Consider the following 24079-nt stretch of genomic DNA (forward strand, 5'->3'; position numbering starts at 1 on the left):
ATTAAGAAAAGCTTATTATATTCAGAATTTAAAATTGAATGGATTTTACCTGTTTATTAGAATAATACAATTTTCTCAAATATCTAGTAATTTATATGATGTAATAATAATCAAGAGATAGTAATTCATATAACACATTAAAATGCTATACCATGCTGCTGCTCAGTTAGAAATTAACCTCGATATATTTTACAATAATTATAGAAAATATGTTAGTGTCTGTATGAAAGAGATTTTAACAATTTCTTTCTATGTGTTCTGAAAATATTACCTCGTTCATTTTTATTCTTTTTCAAAATAAAAGATACTCATTTATTGATACTTGTTTAGTTATTATTGATATTTTTTGAATTTAGACAAACAGTTGGCAAATCAAATAATTGTTTAATAGTAATTTTTTGAATACTTTAAAAAGAAGATGTTCAGATTATGGTTTAAAGCAAACAATTCAGCTCAGATGTTTGTTTATTAAAAATTTATGATTAATTAAAAAAAGACTTCATTGTTGCCATAAAATACCATAAAATAGTTAATCCCGCAATTTTCATCTATATCTAAAAATTTGGGATTAAAGAAAAAAGTTTATGTTGAATGTTTGTGTAATTTTCATTATGAATAAGCCTAAGCAACTTTATAATAAATTACTCATATAGCTAGATTCCATGACATCATAATACATTATGATTTCACGGGATTTGGCAATATATATATATGTGTGTGTGTGTGTGTGTGTGTGTGTGTGTGTGTGTGTGTGTGTGTGTGTGTGTGTGTGTGTGTGTGTGTGTGTGTGTGTGTGTGTGTGTGTGTGTGTGTGTGTGTGTGTGTGTGTGTGTGTGTGTGTGTGTGTGTATTTTATCTCACCCCTATTTTGTCAAATTAAATCCATCCTAACGCATGCGCAACGCAGAGGGTTTCAAAATCCGTTGGCAAACAATACCTACCCAATCCTATATATAGAGTGTTAGAAACATATATAAGACATAATATTTCAATAGTATATATTTATGCACTTAGTATGACTCTTACAGCGGAATTTATTCCTGTACATAATGGATTGCATACATTCGAGCTTACGGATGTGTTATATATATATATAACACACACATATATATATATATACACGAAAGAATATGATATGTAATGTTCATACGGTCAAATAAATATAAATATGCATGTATATGTCGACAAATATTTACTCAAAAACAAAGCAAACGTAAGCAAGTATATATTATAATAAATTCTTTTGCATGGACTTACGATGCTTACATTAAGAATTATAAATATACTTATGTAAATGTAATCAACTGTATGAGTATAGTGACAATGAGCAAGTTAATAGTTTGAAATCCATGGACTGAAATTCATCATAAATAAAATTTCAAATTTGTAAATATAAAATATGCATTAATAATTAGTGTGTTATTATAAATTGAAACACACCCACTACGTCCTATTACATAAACTATGTGCACAATCCGACAATTCATATCATTTCCTCCACCCCACCAATCGTTCGGAAGAAACCATCAGACTACCCAACGAAACCATCCAACAAATGTGTGTTTCAAAACCGGATAAATCAGTATTAGCGAATAAAATTTCTTTTCTATGAATTTATTTCCTAATTTACATATTAGAACTATAAGGTACATCTTCATGATTACAAGACATTTCAACAAAATTATATAAACAGTGCGCACTGGTATGCAAACACTACTTGTTATAAGAATGGATGTCGATATGAAATTTCATTTTTATTTTCTCCTGTATGAAGTATGGTCCGAAAAACATAGTGTTGGAGCTATGTCCGTCTATCTGCCTGTGAACACAATAACTCAAAAACACGTTGAGAAAGATGGGTGAAATTTGGTATATGGGTTTAGGAGCAAATTTGTAGATTATTATAAAATTGTGTCGGAAATCCCTTCAGAGGATATACTAGTTGTCCGAGTATAAGTGGACTCAATAATTATAAAACATAATGAGCTAGATCGGTAAAATTTAATACACAACTTTAGCATCTATATGTAGATTTTGAACTAAATTTGTCCAGGAGTTGATTGTTTATCGGTCTGTACTTCTGCATGTATATAAAGACAATATGTCAAAAACACACTAACATAAATTAATGAAATTCAATATGTAATTTTGAGACAACTAAAGTTCCGTACAAAATTTGGTTGAAAAAAAGGCATCTGAAGTGCATATTTGCATTACATATTTAATAAAAATGCCAGATTCAAGCCAAAAATCTGTACTTGTTAATTATTACAACAGTGAATGCTATACAAGCTTTTTAAACTTTATCCAAGATTTACAATTTTATGCAGGGGGAAAGGGGATAAGCTCTTTATTGGAGAATATGAGAGAAAGCTTCTGGGATATCTTTCTAATTAATTATAGGAAGATTTTTGTACAATAATTATAAATCGGCAATTGCAAAAAACTGAATAATGTGCCCCAAATATTTTTTTTAAATATTCTGCTCTTTTTAGTTTAGTATATTATTATTTTGAATATCACATACAGTTCTAGACAAAATAAATATTTGTTCAAATGTGCTTATTTTACTTACCTTGGTGGCAATTTTTTTCCGTGTCAATTCGTACCGTATAAGAGCAGATCTTTAATCACTTCCACAAGAGTTGTGACTTCGTCATAAGTGCATTCTTTTAAGTGTTAAAACCATGAAGCAATGATTTGACAAAGCAAACCAGTACCATTGAAGAACATAATGTTTCCAGGAGTTGTATGTTTCTAGTGATTGATGTAAATATGACCTCATTTGTCTTTTGTTTCCGACGCAATACAAAAAATCATCTTCTTCCAACTGACTGACCACCCATGTTATTACGGGAAATGAAATTCTCCAAATTTATTTTTCTTCATTAAAAAAAAAAAAACTAAATGTTCTAAGAAAAGTAATACTAGGAAATGATACATGGATGAGAAACTATTTAAACAATAAAATATTCGAACACATGAACAAATATTTAATTTTGAATTTGCGATTGAAAAATGATTACAAAAATATCAAATTTCGACAGTAAATCGAAGATTTTATGAAGAAATATATCTCATAATGAATCACTATTTATCTTGTAAATCGTATTCCTCTGTCATCTATTATGTGATATGATTGAATATTTACTTAGTCGACCGCAACCCTGAAATAAACCCTTTAAACTGTCATTTTTTTATTTTACTATTTAATTAATTTTTATTTTACTAAAATCAAAGACTGAGCTTGAAAGTAAAGTGGTATGAATGTCAAATGTATCACATTTACGCAGGGTATATAATTTATAGACATAGTTTTGAAATCTCTCCAGTAACAGTTCTTATAGTTTTGCATTGTATTATTTCATTTAACATTCCACAGAAGTGCAAATCTCCTATTTGATTTTTGTCTCCAAAATTGTTTTTATGTACGCAATGCTTTGGCTGTTTCTTTTGACGAGCTAATCTCTTTTTGGTACGTCGTTGCTTCAGGAAAATACTACACTACTTTTAGTGCAAACAGTAAGTTTATTTCATTCCTATGATTTAAATTTGTTATTATTTTTGATTTGTATAATTGCATTTTTAAAAAAAAATTAAATGGGTATATACTTAGCATATTTTTCTATAAATTTACTTCTGCAAATATACGATCGGTATTAAAAAGATAGCATAATGCATCATTCCATTGCTTTCTAAATATTTTAATAAGAATCGTAGCTTTAAAAAATTATGGATCTTTCGTATAAATAAAAGAATTAATATGGACTATTTCTGTAAATTTTTCAGTATATCAGATAATTTTACTTCATATTTTTTCCTATCCAGTTTTTAAACTCTCTTCTGTGAATATTTTCTTGACTTCAGCCGCGATGTTTAAATGTTTAATTAAGCATTACATTTGCAATAATGCATTGTTTTTCTTCCTTTTTATTTTATTTAAAAAATGGGTGCAGTAATAGTGTAGATAGTAATCTCGAGTTGAAAATTTAAGTTTTAAATAAGCTAAGTAATTAGGAAAAAAATATCATTTTGTGCGCTTCCTTGTTTTAAATTCTACCTTATTGTAGATAATTTATTCTGTTAACCTAAACTAAACTATACAGATATTTCTAACACATTTTTTCTAACATTTTTAATATTGAGATAATGCAGAGTTTCTTATTTTTCTTAGTAAGTTACATAAATAGTTATAACTCATAAGCTGTATCGTGAAATTGGTCCAAATAGCATTAATGAATATGTGGAAAAATGTAACTTTCTCACTATATAATCTTTGTATTAGATCAAGCATAATTTATTGTATATATAGTAGAAAATAAGTTTATAATTTCCATACTAAAATCTTATTTGTTTAATGTAATATTTAAACTCACTTTTTTGTGATATTTTTAAATATTTTTTCTAGTTTTTTAGACAAAATAGAACTGTAAAAGTACATTTTTTATACAGTAACGAAATTGTTTATGAAATTTTTATTGATCTGAGGAATATGAATTAATTTAACATTAATTATCGGAATCTTGAATCCCAGCATGAAGATGGTAATATATGGTATTATTATTAATCAATTTCCTTATTTAGTCTAAAATGTCAAAGCTGAATTAAATTGAAACTATTTTGATTATCACCAAATCTTACAATGGCTACCATCTAATAACCAGCTGCTCTTTCTCTTAAGTTTTTTTTTGACAAATTATCATATTTCCTTTATAAAGAAATCCTTCATAAAATTGATAAATATATGAAACTGACTCCTTACTTCGTATCTTGAAAAAAAATGACTTTATTAACTAGAAGCATAACTAAAAAATAAGATTTAAAAATTAATTATGTTATGTTTAAATCAAAATATAAAACTTTATACGAAAATGCTATTAAAAAATAACATAACAACATCTTTCTCTCTTCAGCTTTTTCGACATGGGGATAGGGCTCCAATTAAAATATATCCCGGCTATCAAAACAACATTGCTTGCTGTCCCGAAGGCTTTGGAAAGTTATCTTTGGTAAGATTTGACCTCAAATACAAATCTATATATATTTATATATGTATCAAGTAATATTAGCAAAATAAAAAAACAAGAAAATAACGTAAAATAAAGTTATAAAAGAATTAAAAATAATTATGAATTTAAACGCTTATTTTTTTTCCTGATAATGGTATCGCTTTATCACGAAATAATAATTTTAACAACCTGTAGAAGTAAATAACTAAAAATAATTATGTTCTGAAAAAGGGAACACGATAATGAAAATAAAAAGTTTGTTGCAAATGATGCTATTAAAATTTAATTCATATAAAAATAACTAAGTAATTGTATCTCCTTCTAACTACGCTTACCATCTTCCAAGAATTATAGACAAAGCTCGTATCACTCATTTGTCACGCAGTCATGTATTTTTGGTGAGATAGGAAATTATAGGTTATTTGTTAACCTAGGAAATTACATTATAGGGAGTATTTAAATTATTGAAACTACTCAAACCGCTATCACTGCTTTATTTTATCAATTATTAAAAATTATAGCATCAATTATAAAATTAAATTTTTTTGCAGCATATATATATGTGTGTGTGTGTAATTGTTTGAAACCATTTGACAGATAAAATATAAAATTCGAAGATATTTAAAAATCATAATTAGTTTTGCATGAATCTGAAGTCATATATTAAAAACTTCTTTATATAATTGGCTTTTTTCTCCAGTTACTGACATACTGATTACTTACTGATATACTCTTATCATAAAACAATACTCTCTCCTCAAGTCAAAATATTTCATTTTTGAGACCACACTTATTAGTATATAACTAATAAGTGTGGTCTCTCTGAAACTTTCTCGCATACTCTCCAATAAAGATACGAATGTATTAATTAGATTCTACTAGCGGACAATAGTTACGAAAGAAACAATTGGAGTGCAATCTTTAAGAATTAATTATTGGAATGCGATTAATTCTCAACTACCAAAAAACCAAATTTGTATTTTAGATGCCTTTTTTTCGACTGATTAAAATCCAAATTTGATAATAACCATGACAGAGATACTACCATTGTAGCTACAGAATCTCATAACGGAATTCCTATATTTATATGATTGCATTTATGAGTTATAACATTAAATGCTTACGAAAGTACAGATCAACAAACAATATCAAATGAATTTAGCAAATACTTGAATTCAATATCTTAATGAATTTAGTCACAGATTTGAAACAAATCTGCATTTAAGATAATAAATCTGTGAACCAAATATCATCCATCTAGCACTCGACATCTCTTTTTTTATTCATCATGTTAACTTATATTCAATTCGGCGGACACACAGAATGTATTTCGCTCAAAATTTCACAGAAATTTACAATTTAAAGAAGATACCACGTACCAAATTTGGTGTTCCTTGCGTAAAGCCGTTTTGAGCTATCGTGTTCACATACAAACAAGTATAATTACAAAAATGTGTTTTTCAGACTCGAAAAAATCTGAAATGCGGAGATATAGCAAAATTCCCAATTAGATTTTTTTAACAATTACAATGCTTTCATTTTATATATTTCGTATTGTGAAAGTAGAAATTTATTTTCAGTATGAAACGGTTTCTTAATGATTTCTCCTTGTTCTTGATTTATGTTTTGCTTATGACCCTTAGATAGAACACCAATTCAAACCAAGTCTAAGAGATCGGGGAGAAACGAGTGCAGTAGCTTCTGAGGGCATAAGACCGACATATGAGGATGACACACACACTCGCTTGCACAACCCTTTTTTATAGGGGGGGCTCTTTCACAGACCTCACCGATAGAACGCAGAGAAAAGAACAACCATGCTCGAACTCTGTAATAGCAGATCACGGGGAAGAAGCTTTACTCCTAGGCCAGGAGGCCGGCGTTTTTTATTTATTTCTATGCTATAGGCAAAAGCGAATGGAAGCTGTTTTCATTCGAATTTGTATGGCATATTGATGTCAAAGAATGAGAATTATTTCTGGTATAAATTATATCAATTTTTATTTTCCATTTAATATTAATAAATATCAGTTTAATATTTCTTTAATAAGCATTGCTTACTGTAATTTGCACCAAAGAAAACATTTTTAAGGAAGTCTTACTGATCAAAACATTTCTGTACTTTTATATACTTTTAAATATATCCACAGAATATTGGGAGAGAAATTAAAAACTCAGCAATGTGTAATGAAATGTCACGCTGCCAATAAACTGGCACATATAAACACAGTCGATTTTAAAATATTTTCTTTTGTAATTGATTTTTTGATCGTAATATTTCGTTCTTAATACATGTCGTGTACTTAGATGAAGATAGTCAAGGCTACAGAAACTGAAATTTTGCGGAAGAAGCGTTTGAAGTCTTTTTTCAAGTAAAATAACATCATGTTATTCCACTAAAAGATTGGGATTTAAAACCTTTAAAGAAATACTTGAAAATAATGCCGTACTTCTGAATTTGTTTCCAAAGTCGACAATTTATTTATATGCGTTTAGATGAGATTCAAATGCTGAATTCAGTGCAAGATGACAGAATTAAAAAAAAATATTTTCTTAAAATTATAGTGTAAATTTATATTTCTAACTGATGATAAATATGAGAAGTCAACTGATTTTTATGACATAATTTTTATATTAATTACATACCAAAAAAAAGAAGGAATATTCGTAACTCATACATAATGAAAATTTTAAAAAAAATTGTGTTCATTGGAAAAAATGGACTTATTGGATAATAAATATTCCATTATAGATTAAAGACTGATAATTAATTTAAATAAAAATATTTCCAATTTTCACACCCTAATAAAAGTGTGTTCAGAAATGCTGTTTTTATTGAATTTATTTCTTTGTATTTTAAAGAACACCTTACAATGAGTTTTGCTTGAATTTTTCTCCATCTTTCCTTTCTCTGAAGGAGATGAGATCTGCTAATTTTACTCTTTTCATGAAGATAATACTAAAAATATGTTTTGTTTTACTTTAGCTTGGGAGGAATCAAATGTATACCATTGGAAAATATCTACGTAATAGGTATAAGGATTTTATCACCTCACATCCAAATGAAGTAAAAAATATTTCTGTAAATGTTGATGAATTTTATGAAATAGTTTACAACAAGTAAGTAACTGAAAGCAAAAAATTATCTTAATGGATGTCAAAATGGCTATCTCCACTTATTTATTTCCATATTCATAGAGATGCATTTTTAATTGCATAATGCTTGCTTATTTGTAGAAGTAGGTAAGAAAATGGCTTGTTTATAAATAGTTTTTATTTTATTAAATAACTTAAAAGTAATATTTGCACAAAAGAATAAAATTAGAAAATAATGATAAATAAAAATGAATATCAACTTTTAGAATTACACAGGAATTATAGGATAGCAAGAAAATCGTTTGCCGTCCAATCAATTTTTTTTTCTCCTTTAAACAACTGAAGGTGATTATTTACACATTTATTTCATACTTTTTATGCTATTGTCCCTTGTCTTATTTTCTTAATTCATTTCAGCCTAAATCTAAATGCTCTACACATAATATAAAAGAAAATATAAAGCGTATGTGAGTGTGGCACTCTGTAATGGAGGTCAAATATCTATAATTTACAATTGTATAATAATTTTCAAAACTTACTGTTTTGAAATAAAACATAATACATGGAGGATATACACATTTCGTTATAATACAAAATGTTTTTCATTAAAAATTTATTTACTTCAAAGTAAAGTTATAAAATTTTTAATTCCCGTACTTTTGATCACGTTTTTTCTAAAGCTTTAGTTTGTAATCGAACCATTTCATGTTCATGTCATACACATTAGTTTCCAATGAATTTTTGGGGCATTTTTTTACACAAGGCATGACGACAAAGGAAAATATAAGAAGGTATACAAATGATGTTAAATATCTTGAATTATAACTTTAATATCTGACTGTGATTCACCAAAATTGAGACTATTAAATATGGGATAAAATTAATGAACTGTTAAAAAATCACCCATAGAAACTGTATTACTGGAGTTTCATATTAGGTGTATGAATAAAATTCCGCTCGTTTTTAATAATAGATGGCGTTAGTAGTGCTGCTTATTTTTTAATTAATTGGGAAAGTTGTATTTGAAAGGTTTGATAAGAATGTTTCGGTGAGATATGATACATTAGTAATATAACTTTAGGTTGTTCACTCATTAAAATATTAATGACGAATTACAATCATACCAAGAAAATAATTTTCAAACTTTAGACATTGCTTTTTTTTAGAGCTAATCACTTTTTATTAGTGGTAATTCAGCTTAAGTACTAACGTAGCAATTTCATCTTAAAGGAATTCGAATTCGACTCTGCGTAGTATTTATTTCATTTTTTAAGATTAATAATTTAATTTTAACTATATACAAATATTAACTATATTATTCCTAACATAAATTTTCATTCATATAATGATTTATTTGTGTTTAAATTTTTAATTTTTCAGTAGGATAAAAAATTACAATAACTAATTTCTTTGTTACAAAAAAAAAACTATATTCTTATAATGATTAAATTTTCTAAATTATCGGAATACAATAGTAAAAAAAAATGATTTTTAACATATGGAATCGGTCAAAATTAATTATTGAACAGAGACCAGCTGTCAAAGTATGAAAAACTTACGCACGTGATTTAAATTTTGTAATTTGTTTTCTCGGAAGGTGTCCAAAAAATATTATTTTTATATTAATAAATTTCATACAAATACTATAGATTGTAAAATACTTTCAATTTTTTTCAAAGTGTTATAATATCTTGTTTCTTTTGTTTCGACAGATTGCTGTAAATAGTTCAGCCTCAGACCGATGCCTGAGAAGTGCAGAAGCCAACATAGCTTCATTCTACGCACCTGAAGGGATTTGGAAGTTTGAGGGAGGTCTCGACTGGCAACCCATTCCAGTTCATTACCTCCCTTATTCACAAGATAAAGTATAACAAATTTGTTTTATTATGTTATTGCAAAAAAATGGATGCTGCCAAAATAAAATTTATTGTGGAAATTACAAATGTAAACGTCGTAATTATTTGTATATATGTTAGGATTATATCCGGAATTACTACTCCCTTGGGGCACCTCGTAATTGAGGATGAGAAGCTTCTGGCATGGTGGTTGCTTCTCTCCACCTTGGAGGACGCACGAAAAGGTGGGGGTCTGGCTTCTCCCATCGATGATGGGACTTACTTCCTTAGGGAACGGTTGTACCGTGGTCGGTGATAGCCCTTGGGACTTAACCAGATTTCCCACCAGTGTTACTGTAGAGGCGGTCCGATCATTATGTTTTTTTTTTATTATTTAATTCGTGTGCCTTTGAGGTGGGTCGGAGAGTCAGTGATATGACATACTATAATTATTTAACGATGTGCAAAATTTGATTTTGCTGGTAGATTCATAGATATCATGATTATAGCACTGTATACAAGAAATTATATGTTTCCTAGCACATTATTGTTATAGAAATTCCACCAAGAATATCGGTAGTGAATATATAATTAAAGGCATCAAGGAAACTATTGAACAATTGTAAAGTCTTCCTACTCACTACAATTCCTCTTTATCGGACAGTCAGGGAAAAGAGCAGCAAACTTTTATTTAAAATCAATTTCCCTTAATTCCAAGAGAGAGGATAGAAAGTATTTCTATATTGTAATTGATATAAAATAAAGCAATAAAAGAGCAAATTTCAGCACAAAAATTGTTATTTTATGTTATAAAAAGCAACAAGAATTATTTTAAGTTGTCAAAAAATATCAATTATATTCATATATAGTTTATAATCAAGTAGCACAGAATTGGGAAATATAATTATTTTTAAACTTATTAAAATTAAATTGAATAGGCAATTTTTTTATTTCAAATTTACTGTTTAATCATAGGTTTTAAATTTCTGAGATTTCTTTTTAATATTGGATATTTGTAACATCATCCTAATTAAAATGATTCCCATATTGAGAGGCTACCATAATTAACATTTGAATTATATAACTTAAAATTATATTTTATTAACAAAATTATATTTATTTTAAAATTATATTTTCAATTAAACATTTTAATTTTTACTCGATTAGTATATTTGTGCAATAAAAAAAGTAAGAAATTCAGTTTTAATATTTTCTATACTTCCTCATTCCTTATATATATATATATATATATATATATATATATATATATATATATATAAATTCATTTTTCTTTTTAAATTTTGAATCTCATAATAAAAGGCATCAGCAACGAAATCGTTTTTGTAATATTCCTTCTTAATCTTTTGTAATATTAATTCTTAATAATAATTTTAATATTTGTGCATTCAATATAATTGAATAAATAATAATGTAATTTCTGAGTTGAGGGATAATTTATCATCTGACAAATAATCTTAAAAATTTGCTACTTTCTATTTAGTTCTTGAGTTTCCCTGCATGTCAGAAAGCTAGTGATGAGGCGATGCAGTTGTATAAATCCGAAGATGTGCAATCCTTCTTCAGAAGCAATAAGGTTTCGCTAATTTAAATATTTTTACACATTTATTTGCATATTAATGTGCATTACTATGTTTTAGTTTGTTTTTGAGAGTACGCTTTTATGAAATGCAAATTCCTATAAATTTATGTGCATGATTTCATTTCGTAATTAAATCTTACAAGTTAATGATGATGTTACTTTCATGTTAATTTAATATTATTACTGAAGTTTTGTAAAAATGTAATTAGCATTCATGTGTAATGTAATTATACACGATGCTTTGTAAATATACATAATAAATACTGCATTTTATCTAACTAAATTGATAATGATGGTGTCATGTCCGCGTTATCACTGAAAGGGGGTGCAGTAGCTTCTGAGGGTAAAGACACCTGAGCACCTAAAGGGCAGAAGTCTGACTTCTAACTCACATGAAGATGAAACTTACACATTCGCTTGCACAACCCCTTTTTACAGGGGGGCACATTTACACACCTCACAGATAGAACACAGGTGAAAAACAACCATGCCCGAACCGGAATTCGAACCCGGGAAAGATGCGCTACCCCTATGCAAGGACGCCGGCAACTAAATTGACAGATAGCTTAAAAAGAGAAATACAACATTCATGTGAGTCCTTTTGAAATAGGCCATGGTGGCCTGGTGGTAAGGTCTCGGCTTTGGAACCGGAGGGCTTCAGGTTCGAGACGATTCCACCGAAGAACCGTCGTGTAAGGGGGTCTGTTGCACGTTAAATCGGTCCTGACCAAACGTCCTCCCGCTGGTGTGGTGTGGTGTAGTGTGGAGAGGGGGATGCCAGCTCAGGTGTCGTCCTCGTCATCTGACCGTGGTTCAAAATGACGAGGTCCGTCCCAAAATATCCCTAGTGTTGCTTCAAACGGGACGCTAATATAAATAAACTAAACTAAACTAAACCTTCAGTAATAAAAATATTATTAATTTTTCAAAGCATCTTTCTAACATATCGAATACATGTTCGATGAATTAAAAATGCAATTCTTATTTTCTAGAATATCATTATAAAAGGAAATTTAATTATTACCTAACATTCCAGGATACTGTCTTATCAACTATAGAAATTGACAAAAACTTTTAAAAACTGTCGTAATTATTTAATTTCAGCCATTCTAACGTGACATAATATTTATTTCTTTGGTAGTCTTCATAAAAAGCATTGCAAAATAATTTTAAAAGAGAAGCAGAAGCAGTGCTAATTTCTACCAACAATTATTAAATATTAATACTTATGAGAAATGGAGCGGATCTATATCAGTAAAATATTGCAATGTGATAAATAAACATGTTCTATTCATACAATGACTCGTTGCGCCTTGCGTAACTAGATAAAGGTTTTTGTTCACAACTTTTCATTCATTAACATAAAATTCCACTAATAATAAAAGATAATAAGTGCTTGTGTGACAGCATGAGTGTCTGTTGGCTATATTCAGGCCAGATGGTTTGATTTAATTCTACCAGATTTAATCAAATGTATACTTTTGAGGGATAGAAATGTCACTTCAGAGCAATTTTTACATTCTAATCAGAATTTTAATTAACAATTAGGCATATAAAATAATGGATAAGCTGCGATAGTATGACTTTTGCAAGTTTAACAAAACTAAGGTTCCAACTTCCATTTACAGGATTTCATCTTTATACAAATTAATACATGTGCATTATATATGCATTAATACATGTGCATTATATATGCATTAATACATGTGCATTATATATGCATTAATACATGAGCATTATATATGCATTAATACATGTGCATTATATGCGCATTAATACATGTGCATTATATGTGCATTAATACATGTGCATTATATATGCATTAATACAAGTGCATTATATATGCATTAATAAATGCATATTATACATTAATATATGCATATTATATCTCTAACACTATGTATGAAATCTTTCCTTTGAAGCAATAAGGTAAGTCTACTGAAGGCAATGCACTTATGAGAGTATTAAAAAGAATGGTATTTTCGATTTCTTGTGGTGTGTGATATCGGTATGTGACACATGTTTTCCTATGCCTAATTTTTATAAAATATTTTTTGTATAATTAGTGTCTGTGTGTGGTACTTGTCTTCCAATGCTTAATTTAATATATATATATATATATATATATATATGTATGTATGTATGTATGTATGTATGTATATATTGGATAACTAATTGTGTGTGTTACTTGTTTTCCTATGCCTAATTTTTATAAAATAAGTTCTGTATTATTAATGTATTTATTAAAAAGTTTAAAATAATCATTCAATAAAAGTCAATCGTATTATTCAAGATGCTTTTGCAGTTTGATTGCAGCAATGCTTCTTACAATGTTAAGAATCTCCACGTCTTTTATAATACTACAGTGCAATGTAAGTCTGTCTGTTGACGCTTTATTGGAAGTATAGCACCAGACTTACATCTACTAAGTTTGGAATTGTATACTTCAAATGATGTAAATACGTACATTGGCATGATTTTTAAAAACAATTTTACTGTTAGTAATTCGTGATTTAATTATCTAAAAACTTTCCAAATTGAGCCTTTCAGAATTTTAATCAGTTAAAATTTGAAAAACATTTTGACGTTATTTAGAGATAAATTCTGAGATTTTTGTTGTTTGAAATTAATACTTATAGCATTTTATGGTTCAACATTTTTTAATTTATTGAATTTAACTTCAACAAATGAAATTTTCCTGAATTTTATCATTTCTTTAAAAATCAGTTCCATAAATTTCAACCATTCAATTCCTTTTTGTTATAAAACTCAAACCGTTTTCATTGATTCATAAAATATTTTACTGCTTATTTTTCATTGAAAAAACATTATGATTCGTATTTGTGCGTTTCATAGAAAATGAAATTCCAATACCATGGAACACAGCCTGCAGTTATAAAGCCGGAAGTGGAGTGTTGTGAATTGTATGGCGAGTTATGATTTTAATGGCGCTGTACTCATTCGATTCGATTCGACTCCAATAGAAATACACCAATGCGTAATAAAGTGAATACGTGTAAAGTAATAAATCAAATTGGTATTCACATGTATTTGACATCCATTAATCCCTCAAGAAATAATTTGTTAAGAAAATCATGAGCATCAGATAATGCATAAGAGATTCAATTGAAGTTAAGGACAACCAAACAATAAAAACAATTTCATTATATTTCTTTGATAAAAATAAATGTATCAGATAGATGTTGGAGGTAATAAAGTTTCATTCTTATTCATCCTGATACATTTTATTCTCTGGATGAACGCTTGCAATACGTTAAGATATAAAATATTGCTATTTATTAAGTTTATAATAATATAAATAATTATATTATTTACATTATGATATGCCGGCGTCCTGGCATAGAGGTAGCGCTTCTTCCACATGACTTGGGCTTCCTGGGTTCGAGTTCCGGTTCGGGCATGGTTGTTCTTCATCTATTCTATCTGTGAGATGTGTGAATGTGCCCCCCCCGTAAAAAGGGTTTATGCAAGCGAATATGATGCGTGAGTAGCTGAAACATTCTATTGGCCCTAGTTGGCACTACTAATGCAAGAGGCTACCCTTGGCTTAAAATCGATGGCTTCGTCCATTATAAACAACAACGTTATAATATATTAAATTATTTATATAAAATATTAATTAGATAAATAATTTAATGTATTTTTTTCAATTACATTTTTTATTTAGGAATCATTCGATGACATGTCGCAGCACGCAGGATTCAATGTTTCCGATGGCCTCTATACTATGGCTTTCTATGATGCTTTGCTGGCAGATGTAAGATAACTTAATTTTCTATCTCTTATTTCATACTTATATTTTTTTATGTTTTTCTCTTTTATTTCCCTTGATTGTTGATGCATTTAGAGTTTATTCATGAGAGGATATTAAGCAAATCCAATTGTACTTTATATTTATAAGTCACGGCAATTCATTAATCATTAAATGTCAGCAAGCAACTTGGATAAAATAACCCAGTTCAGCACAATGGGGAGAAGGCAACAGTCAAAGCATACAGAATATTGAAATTAATTTCAGGTGATTTTGTAGTCATTTGATAAAGATCTCTGCGTACATTATTGTACTTTGTGTACTGAATTGAAATTCGCGTTGCCTTTTTGACATGTATCATATGAGAATGTATTGAAATGAAAAGAATAATCTTTGTTCTCATTTTACAGGGATAAATTCAGACAATCCTCAAAAATAATCTTCCTATACAAAATAATACGCGTCTAAATAAGGATGTATCTAAGGTTCTGAAAGCTTACAGATATTATAATGATATGAGACAGATAATTATCCGATATTTAAGAAGTGAAGTCTTTTCCGAGTAATAATAAATCTTCTTGAAAGAATGGTTGTTTTATCTAACAATTTTTAGTTATAATATTTGGTTATTTTTGACGAAGACTGAAAGGCTGAATGGCTTTGTCCTCTCCTAATTTTTATGGCTTTACAGCATTAGAAAAAATTTGACCACTTAGGAAAAATATAATTTTTGAACATTGTTTTTTTTTTCTCCCTCTACTTTTTTGTGCTGGAATTGCATCTACACCAAAGCTCTGTGTGTTGAATTTTTATTTGTTTGGCGCTATTTTTTAATTTCTGATACAGAAACAGAAGCATCACTGTCGTTGTCATTGTTTTAATCTGAAATACAGGATTGAGATTAAAGAAAAAGCCTCTGAAAAGAAAATTTATATATAAAAACTGCTGTGTTACTACCCTTTAACTTCTTAAATGCTTGTATTCTAAGCTTCTGAAGCCTTAAAAATATTATAAGCTTATTAAGAGAAGGGTGATGATTAAAATCCAAAAGTAGATCAATGCTTCAACAGTCGTGACACTGCAGTAAGCCCTGCACACTGACTAGGCCAAATCTAATGAAGAAAGTTTTATTCTAGACACAGACACGGTCAAATATAAAGTATCACGTTGAGGAAAATTTTGCAATTTCCATTTTTGTTTTTCCTTCCTTTCGTGCCAACATAAATTAGAACATAATATCTTTAATTATAAGCTCAAAAGTATACAATGGCTTAATATTAATACGCGGAAGGCTTATAAATTTTTCCTGATCAGCTTACTGCATTTGTATCAGCATAATGCTGCTTTTATGATATGTTGCGCAACGATACAGCTAAATACTAGTTTAAATAATTAACTTATTTCTATAAACTATGCCTTTTTCTAACATTATGTGAAACAATAATTGCAAAATCATTGTCAGGATGGTCTAACTAGAATGAGCTATGTAATTGCAACGAGTCTCTTTTAAAATATCCCATTTTTATATTGTCCTCAGAAATCTCTGGTAGAACAAACTGGTTCCATGTTCTTTTCTATTTCGACTTCTACTCCCTTGGAGGATTACATACTTCCTCTGAAGCTGGACATAGAAATAAATATAACTTATTCAAAGAAAACCGTCTCTCAGGTAAAACAGCTATAAAAATAATCAGGTCTCCGCCTCTCTTAAACATTCCTCTGGTGATATATTCATCAAATGAATGTCTATCGACATTTGCCTACCACAAATTGTGTAGACCAGAAACATGTTCTCGTGTGATCAACAAGGTTATTAAGAAATGATGATCCACAGGCTTTATAGACATCTTTTATTATTCTTATTTCAATAAAAATGTATATTTGTGCTGTATGAGGATTGAAATATTTTGAACTGTTGATTATCAATAATGTTATCTTAAATATGGAAAATTGGAATAATTTAACATTCTTATAATTTTATTGTGAAATTTCACCACAGTTCTTGTCGAAAATTTTATTCAAAACATTGTAAAAATACAACATTGTTCATTTGTTTATGAAAATCATGAGAAAAGAAAAATAAGGAAAAATTTAATGTTTAGTTAGCCGAAGAAATAAAATTTCTGGCTACATATTAGCGTGGCTTTCGCAATTTTATTCTAACCTTAATTACAAACTTTACTATGATTTTACAATAGATATAAAAATCAAGTTACCTCAGTAGATATATTATAATATTTAAATTGACATGATCTTTTTAAAAATATCATCAATAATTCACTTCTGTTTTTTTATAGAGAATACATAACCTCCCATTCCCAAGTTGGGTGGAGCCTTACTGGACCCTTCTTCAAAAAAGTGTTGATATGATTTCTCATTGTTTTTACAACTCTCCTGATCTCCTGAGACTGCGAGCAGGTGAGGTTACAAAATTTGCATATGAGTAAGGAAGTGAGAAATTAGGAAAATCGAGGCTGTATTAAAAAATTGATAAAATGCAAGTTATGAATTTGCATTTCATAAAATATTCATTATATACAAGGAATAATTACTAATATAAAGTATTATTGAATTAATGTGTTAGAAATTATGAAAAATGTAATTGTTATGTTGTCGTAGTGCAGGTGAGATGTTTAATTATTCAATTACTGTTTTTAATGTTGTTACTATGTTCAAACTGTTAAGGTGTACGTACACACTAGAAGATTTTTTTTTCATTTTAACTTTAAAAATACAGTTTTTCCACAGTAGGTCATTAATATATGTTTAAATTCTTTTCAGTGAGAAAAAACAATATTACACTAATTATTAATTAATTAAATAACATTTAATGAGCTAATTAGCCTATTTTTTGAAACATGATATCTTAAATTCTAATTTGTACATACACTCAATTCTAGTTGGAAACGATGCCTTATATTAGTCTTCATGTTGTCTGCCTCAAACAAGTTATAAAAATGTATAGTTTTTTTTAACAATTTTTTCATCAACGATAAATAGAAAAAGCGAGATATATTCTGCAATTTGAACTTTTAAATATCTATTAAAAATTTATTTCTATAAATATAACTTTGATTGAGGCACAAAACATCCGCTATTTCATACAGATTATTTTGATATGTAAATAATTGTATTTGGTTCATTTCTTGATGAGTTATGATTGTTTGAATGAAGCAACACAGTGGAAAAATATCATTCTTCATAAAATGAGTTTTAAAAACACCGTAACTAGAGTTTTTAATGAAAGCACCTCAAGAAAAATACTTATAACTCGAGAAATATTTCGAATATTGACAACATCTTGGTATCGTTTGAAAGATAAAGGATCAGAGAACATTATTAAGCAATAAAAAAATATTCGATATTTTGAACGATTTTCGAAGTTTCAAGTGTGTACATACACCTTAATATACAGAAAAATGAAAGAATACAATTCAGACAATAATAGAAATTTTTCTGACTCATATTTCTTTGGGATGGCACGGAAAGAAATTATTCTCTATTTTAGTCTGGCCTAAAAGTACCTACTATTTGATTGATTTTTTAAAGAACATTGAATCCTCCTTTTAACTAACGGTAGAGTGGGATGAAAATTATTGATTGATCTAATATTCAAATAAAGTTAAATCAGGCATAAAAATTTTGTTGGTAATTGTTCATATTACTAATGGATTCATCAAGGAGTTTTGTTCCAAACTATATCCTTCCTAATAATTACTGAAGAAGAATGTGAAAGTCTTATTCCAATCCTTTCCAATGTTAATTATTCACGATTTTAAAAATGTTTTATTAATTGTGCTTATTTATGGTCTCTTTGATTTGAATGATCCCACAGAATTTTGGTCAGATTCAGCTGTGATAATTAAATTAATTTCTTATTTAATTATCTTTCTTCTGTTAATAAATTTCTTTCTTCTGTTGGGAGGTTCCTTTTACAATGTTAATGTTTACAATGTTAAATTTCCAGTTCTACCTTTGCGAAGAGATGATGTGAGGTTGACTCGTCTGCGTGTGGGACACACGCGTTTTACGCACAAATATTTACTATTCGGAGAAAAGGCACCTACATGTCCTACTTGCAATATTATTTTTAGTGTTAGTCATATATTGATTGAGTGCCCAAAATTTAATACTCAGGGTATTCATTTTTTCAAAACTTCATCACTAACAATGTCAGACATAGTGGGAGTAAATCACCATTATAATCTTTTTCAGTTTTTAAGGGCTATTGGCTTTTGCGAATATATCTAGGTTTTACTATTTTATCTAATAACACTTTTTAACTGTTTACCGTGTGGAATTTAATCTTTTAAAGTAATTCTTTTACAAATCTTCTGATACAATTATTTTAACGTTGTTTTTATTCCACGATCGTCAATAATCTAACCATACGACTGGCGCAGTTTAGCCAAGGTTCGCTCTTGCGCCACTAAAATTCACAACTCACAACCTTTTACAATTATCAACAATTTCTATTCTTTATGCTGGCTATCTGGGCTAAAAAAATTACTTCATTTTGCAATAAGACTGTAAAAATGTGACTTCATCAGAATGAGAACATATGGTTGATAAATTTCATCACGATTGTCTCCTGCCAGGATGATTAAAAGCCAAAAATAGAAGTTTAGTTTTAAATGCTATTCCATATAAACAGAATAAAGATATCTTAAAAAGACAAATGCAAAAGAACACCATTGATCATACTTGACCTTGGAGTAGAAGATAGCATTATATGTAACATAAGTATTACTAGCATGACTAGATGTTTATCGTCATGAGTATTTTCTACAATTTAACGGAAAAAAATTCCCCTAGCATTTTCGTGATGCTTCTATTACTGCCTATCTAGAGTTCCCTAAAATGTTACATAGGAAATAGCGACGATATTTTCGGCATGTCCTATATAACGTTTGTATCGGTAGAAATAGCTTGTAGCGTATAGCTATGAGCGATGATAGAACCTGGGACCTTGTGGTTCGCAGCCGAGTAACAATACCACTAGACAAAAGCAATTGCCCGTGTTTCGTAGCTGTTATCTGGCTTATAAGCTTTCACCACAAGCACTCTGCATCTATTCTATATACATTTAAGAAAGATAAAAGCAATATCGCTGGTGATTTATCAGATGACAGGGACCGATATTCTAATTCTGTATTCTTCAAGTTAACTTAGTTTTTACCTTTTTTTATGTGTATGAAGATTTGAGTTGTTATTTGAATGCATCGGTTATTTGTGTCTTCTATAAATCATTACACCATGCAATAATTTCTGAAGATATACTTTTCAATAGCACCTTAAATACGACTACTGATTAAGGGCACATCAAACAATGTCATATATTGAACTGTTCGATGCAAACAAACACCAAAGATAGAAGAATATTCCATTGTTTCTGCTGGGTCGTGTTTGATATCATTATTGTTCACAAGGGCTAATTTTCACCGAATTGTAATAGATATCGTTGGTTGTTTCTCAAAATCATACATAAGATGTAAGTGGTTTTATAAATAATTTGAAACGATTATTTGACTTTATATGTTGCCACGAAAGCATTTTCTAGAGCACATAAATTAATGAAATTTCTCCCGGAGAAAATACTACTGACACAGGAATCTTCTAGAGTTTAATCAGTTTGTAAAATTACATTTTTTAAAAAAAAAGTGGGGGAAAAATTTCAGAATTGTAATGTAGGTCGCTGGACTACAATTAATGTAGTCCTAAATGAATTCTTGACTGAAAAATTCAATAAAATGCTGACTGATAATGTTGTGTATTTCAAAATTAAAAGGGATTATAGTTTTCTTTGAATTATTAAAGATTTATTACATCGTGTACATTTTTAACGTCGTGTACACTTTTTTTCCGTGATTTTTTTTGTAGTGTACACTTTTAAAGGTTTCAAAAATTTCTAAATGCCATGTAAATTTAAACAAATTCTTTAATGTGTTTGAATATATTTCTTTATGGCTCATATCTCTGTAGCATACTGAGAGGTTTTTTTCCTTATTTCCCATCTTCGAATAAATCAATTTATTTAATAAATAGAATTTTTTTATTCACAACTTATATGTTAAATTATAGCTTTATTATTAGAAAGAAGTATATATTTTAAGTATTTTATGTGTTTAGTTTTAAAAGAAGTTTCGCTTTATGAATTTAAGTTTTATTTAAAATTGCAGGGCCATTACTTCAGGCAATAACAGAAAATATGAAAGGAAAGATAAGTGGATCTATTACAGATCTGAAACTGCAAGTATTTTCCGCTGTAAGTATATTAATTATGCATCGAAATTTATTTTTTTCTATTCTTTACTTATTGAATATTTTCTGTTTATTAGGTATTTTTTGTTAATAAAAGCAAATTGGTTTTTAAAAAGAATTATTTCTTTTTTATAACTATCTTTCCTCTTATTCAAAATGTCCAGATTCTTACTATTTGCAATCGTTTGTATATTTTCTAAAATATTTTATATCAATAAAACTACAATTCATATAATTATTAATTTATTTCAAAATTTCCCATTCTAATTTTAAATTTTGCTTTGATTCCTATCATGAACGAAACTTTTCACCAGTATAATTTTAATAAATCCAGATTTAAATTTCATTAATCGTTTTCAAGGTTATGATAAGGACATGCTATTTCGAGACTTGACGTCCTAGAAATTCGTCGTTTGTTTGGTCCCAGAGTTAGTAAAAAGTTTGAGTATCATATATTTTTAGGTGTTGTGCGGAAAATTGGAGAGAAAATATTGTTCAAATGCTAATTTCATTAATTCAATGTTAATCTCAAATGTTAATCTCATTAATTTTCATTAATTCAAATGTTAATCTTGACTGGCTGCAGTGTAAAATAACTAGGTCCGTCTGAAATTTGCCCTCAAGTTTCTTCAAAAACCAGACGTTTGCCATAACATACTCGCCATACATGCTATAAATTGCATTAGTCTTTGTTGTTAAATGTGTTTGTATGACAATGATTCGTAATAATTTAATAATCTTAACCATTGGAATAAGGAATTCGTCCTCCAGGTTGCCGATAGGAATACTGACTTTCTAGTATACTAAATATACAAAGAGAAAATATTGTAACCATTAACGCATTTTTTTTATTATTATGTCATTATGCCTACTTGTAAATACGAAAATTTAAAAACGTTTTAGAATAGACGGGAGGAACTTCGATTGTGGTTTTTGCACTAAATTTGTAGATTCTATTAAATTTTAAATAATGCATTCAAGGGAAGTTTGTCTGTCTAAATCCAAGTGAAACGATAACTGTACAATGCAAAACGGTTAACGAATAAAATTTGATACAGAATTTCAGCATTTAATTCATAGATTATAAAAGAAAAAAATTTACAAGATCGTTCAAGAGACTGACCATCTATAGTTCTGTACATCCGCATGCATGTAAACGCGATATCTCAAAAATGCAATGACTTAAATAAACGATATTTGATTTATAATTTATTCGCTAAAAGTTTAGTTTGTGTTTAGTTGACTTCAAAGAGATGACAAGAAAGTTTTGAAAACGCGTACTCGAATTTCTTCTCCATCATACGAAAAGCAAGACAGTAATGTAAATAAAAATTTGAGCACTCATGGTCCTTATGATTTGCTCTAAATCCACAATTTTTTTTCAAGGGGGAGGAGTAATGAATTTATTAAGAAGAATGTCAAAAAATTTCTGATAATTCACTGTTCTAAATTTTAATATCCTGTTACTTCCTGTTGCAGTTTTGTAATCTCATTAATTTTTTTTCAGCACGAGGACAACGTGGGCTCCATGTTACTAGCCTTGACATCTACGCTCATGCCAAGACCACCTTACTCTGCTACCATAGTGTTTGAACTGCACCAATTGCAGGACAAAACAGGGGCTGTCCGAGTCCTCTATCTGAATTCAACGACACCAGAAATAGATGTGGGGAAACCCCATGTTCTCAATTTGAAGGGATGTTCTGATTTATGTCCTCTGGATAAATTTGTCAAGATAACTATGAAGTTTATTCCCGACGACTGGGATGCTGAATGCCAACAGCCAGCCAAGAAGAAGTCAGTGGTTGTCAGCAATAGCACGAAAGCAGAACTCAAACAGCAGTTCCAAATATTCTATCATTAATATCTTTTGAATTTGCCATGCATCCTTTGTTATTTAAGAACTAGGAAATATTTCATATTATTCAAACTGGTGCAAAAATTATGCAATAGAAACCATACTATATTTAAAATTTAAAAGAAAAATTAGTTTACCTAATTATTAGAATAATAAAAGTGATTAAAATAAATTCCCGTATTGAATGCCTTACAATATCCTATAGCAACTCAAATGGAAATTAGCTTCGAATTATTTCTAATAATGATTGAGCAGAATATATATGCAAATCTACCCAAATGAGATTTTAAGGCTTTCTTGCAATAAGTTCCGAAAATATTATATTTATTGTTAGTATTGAAAATATTAAAATAAAAATGTTATATTTATTTTTTATGCAATTTTAAAATTGCAGAAAATTTTCTTTTTAATTATTTAGTTTTTATTCAATTTAGATGATTATTTAAAAAATAATTGTTTGATAATAGAGCGGGTATTTGCCCAGGAATTTTAAAATTTGACACAGATATAATTTGTCGATTAAAAAAGTGAATCTCAGACATATTTTTTGAAATTTTAATCAGAAATTCAATTTATTAAATTTTAAAGAAGTTTTTTTTGCCTCTTTACTTCGATGTCTTCCGGAAATTTAGTTTTGATTACTGCAAA

The 24079-nt window shown here is 28.7% G+C and overlaps 1 protein-coding gene across 1 annotated transcript in view; it reads left to right on the forward strand.

Annotated features, from left to right (window-relative positions):
- The window catches only part of LOC129980606 (prostatic acid phosphatase-like), a 25107-nt gene extending 1513 nt beyond the window's left edge, over nucleotides 1-23594 (forward strand). The window contains exons 3-10 of the mRNA XM_056090988.1: nucleotides 3493-3522; nucleotides 4914-5009; nucleotides 9818-9970; nucleotides 15229-15318; nucleotides 16850-16981; nucleotides 17610-17730; nucleotides 21492-21577; nucleotides 23081-23594. Of these exons, the coding sequence (XP_055946963.1) occupies nucleotides 3493-3522; nucleotides 4914-5009; nucleotides 9818-9970; nucleotides 15229-15318; nucleotides 16850-16981; nucleotides 17610-17730; nucleotides 21492-21577; nucleotides 23081-23437 (1065 nt within the window). The 3' untranslated portion in view covers nucleotides 23438-23594. The remainder of the gene's footprint in view (nucleotides 1-3492; nucleotides 3523-4913; nucleotides 5010-9817; nucleotides 9971-15228; nucleotides 15319-16849; nucleotides 16982-17609; nucleotides 17731-21491; nucleotides 21578-23080) is intronic.
- Nucleotides 23595-24079: the final 485 nt, after the last annotated feature.

The sequence above is a fragment of the Argiope bruennichi genome, chromosome 8 (genome assembly GCF_947563725.1).
Source record: "Argiope bruennichi chromosome 8, qqArgBrue1.1, whole genome shotgun sequence".
Taxonomy (NCBI): Eukaryota; Metazoa; Arthropoda; class Arachnida; order Araneae; family Araneidae; genus Argiope; species Argiope bruennichi.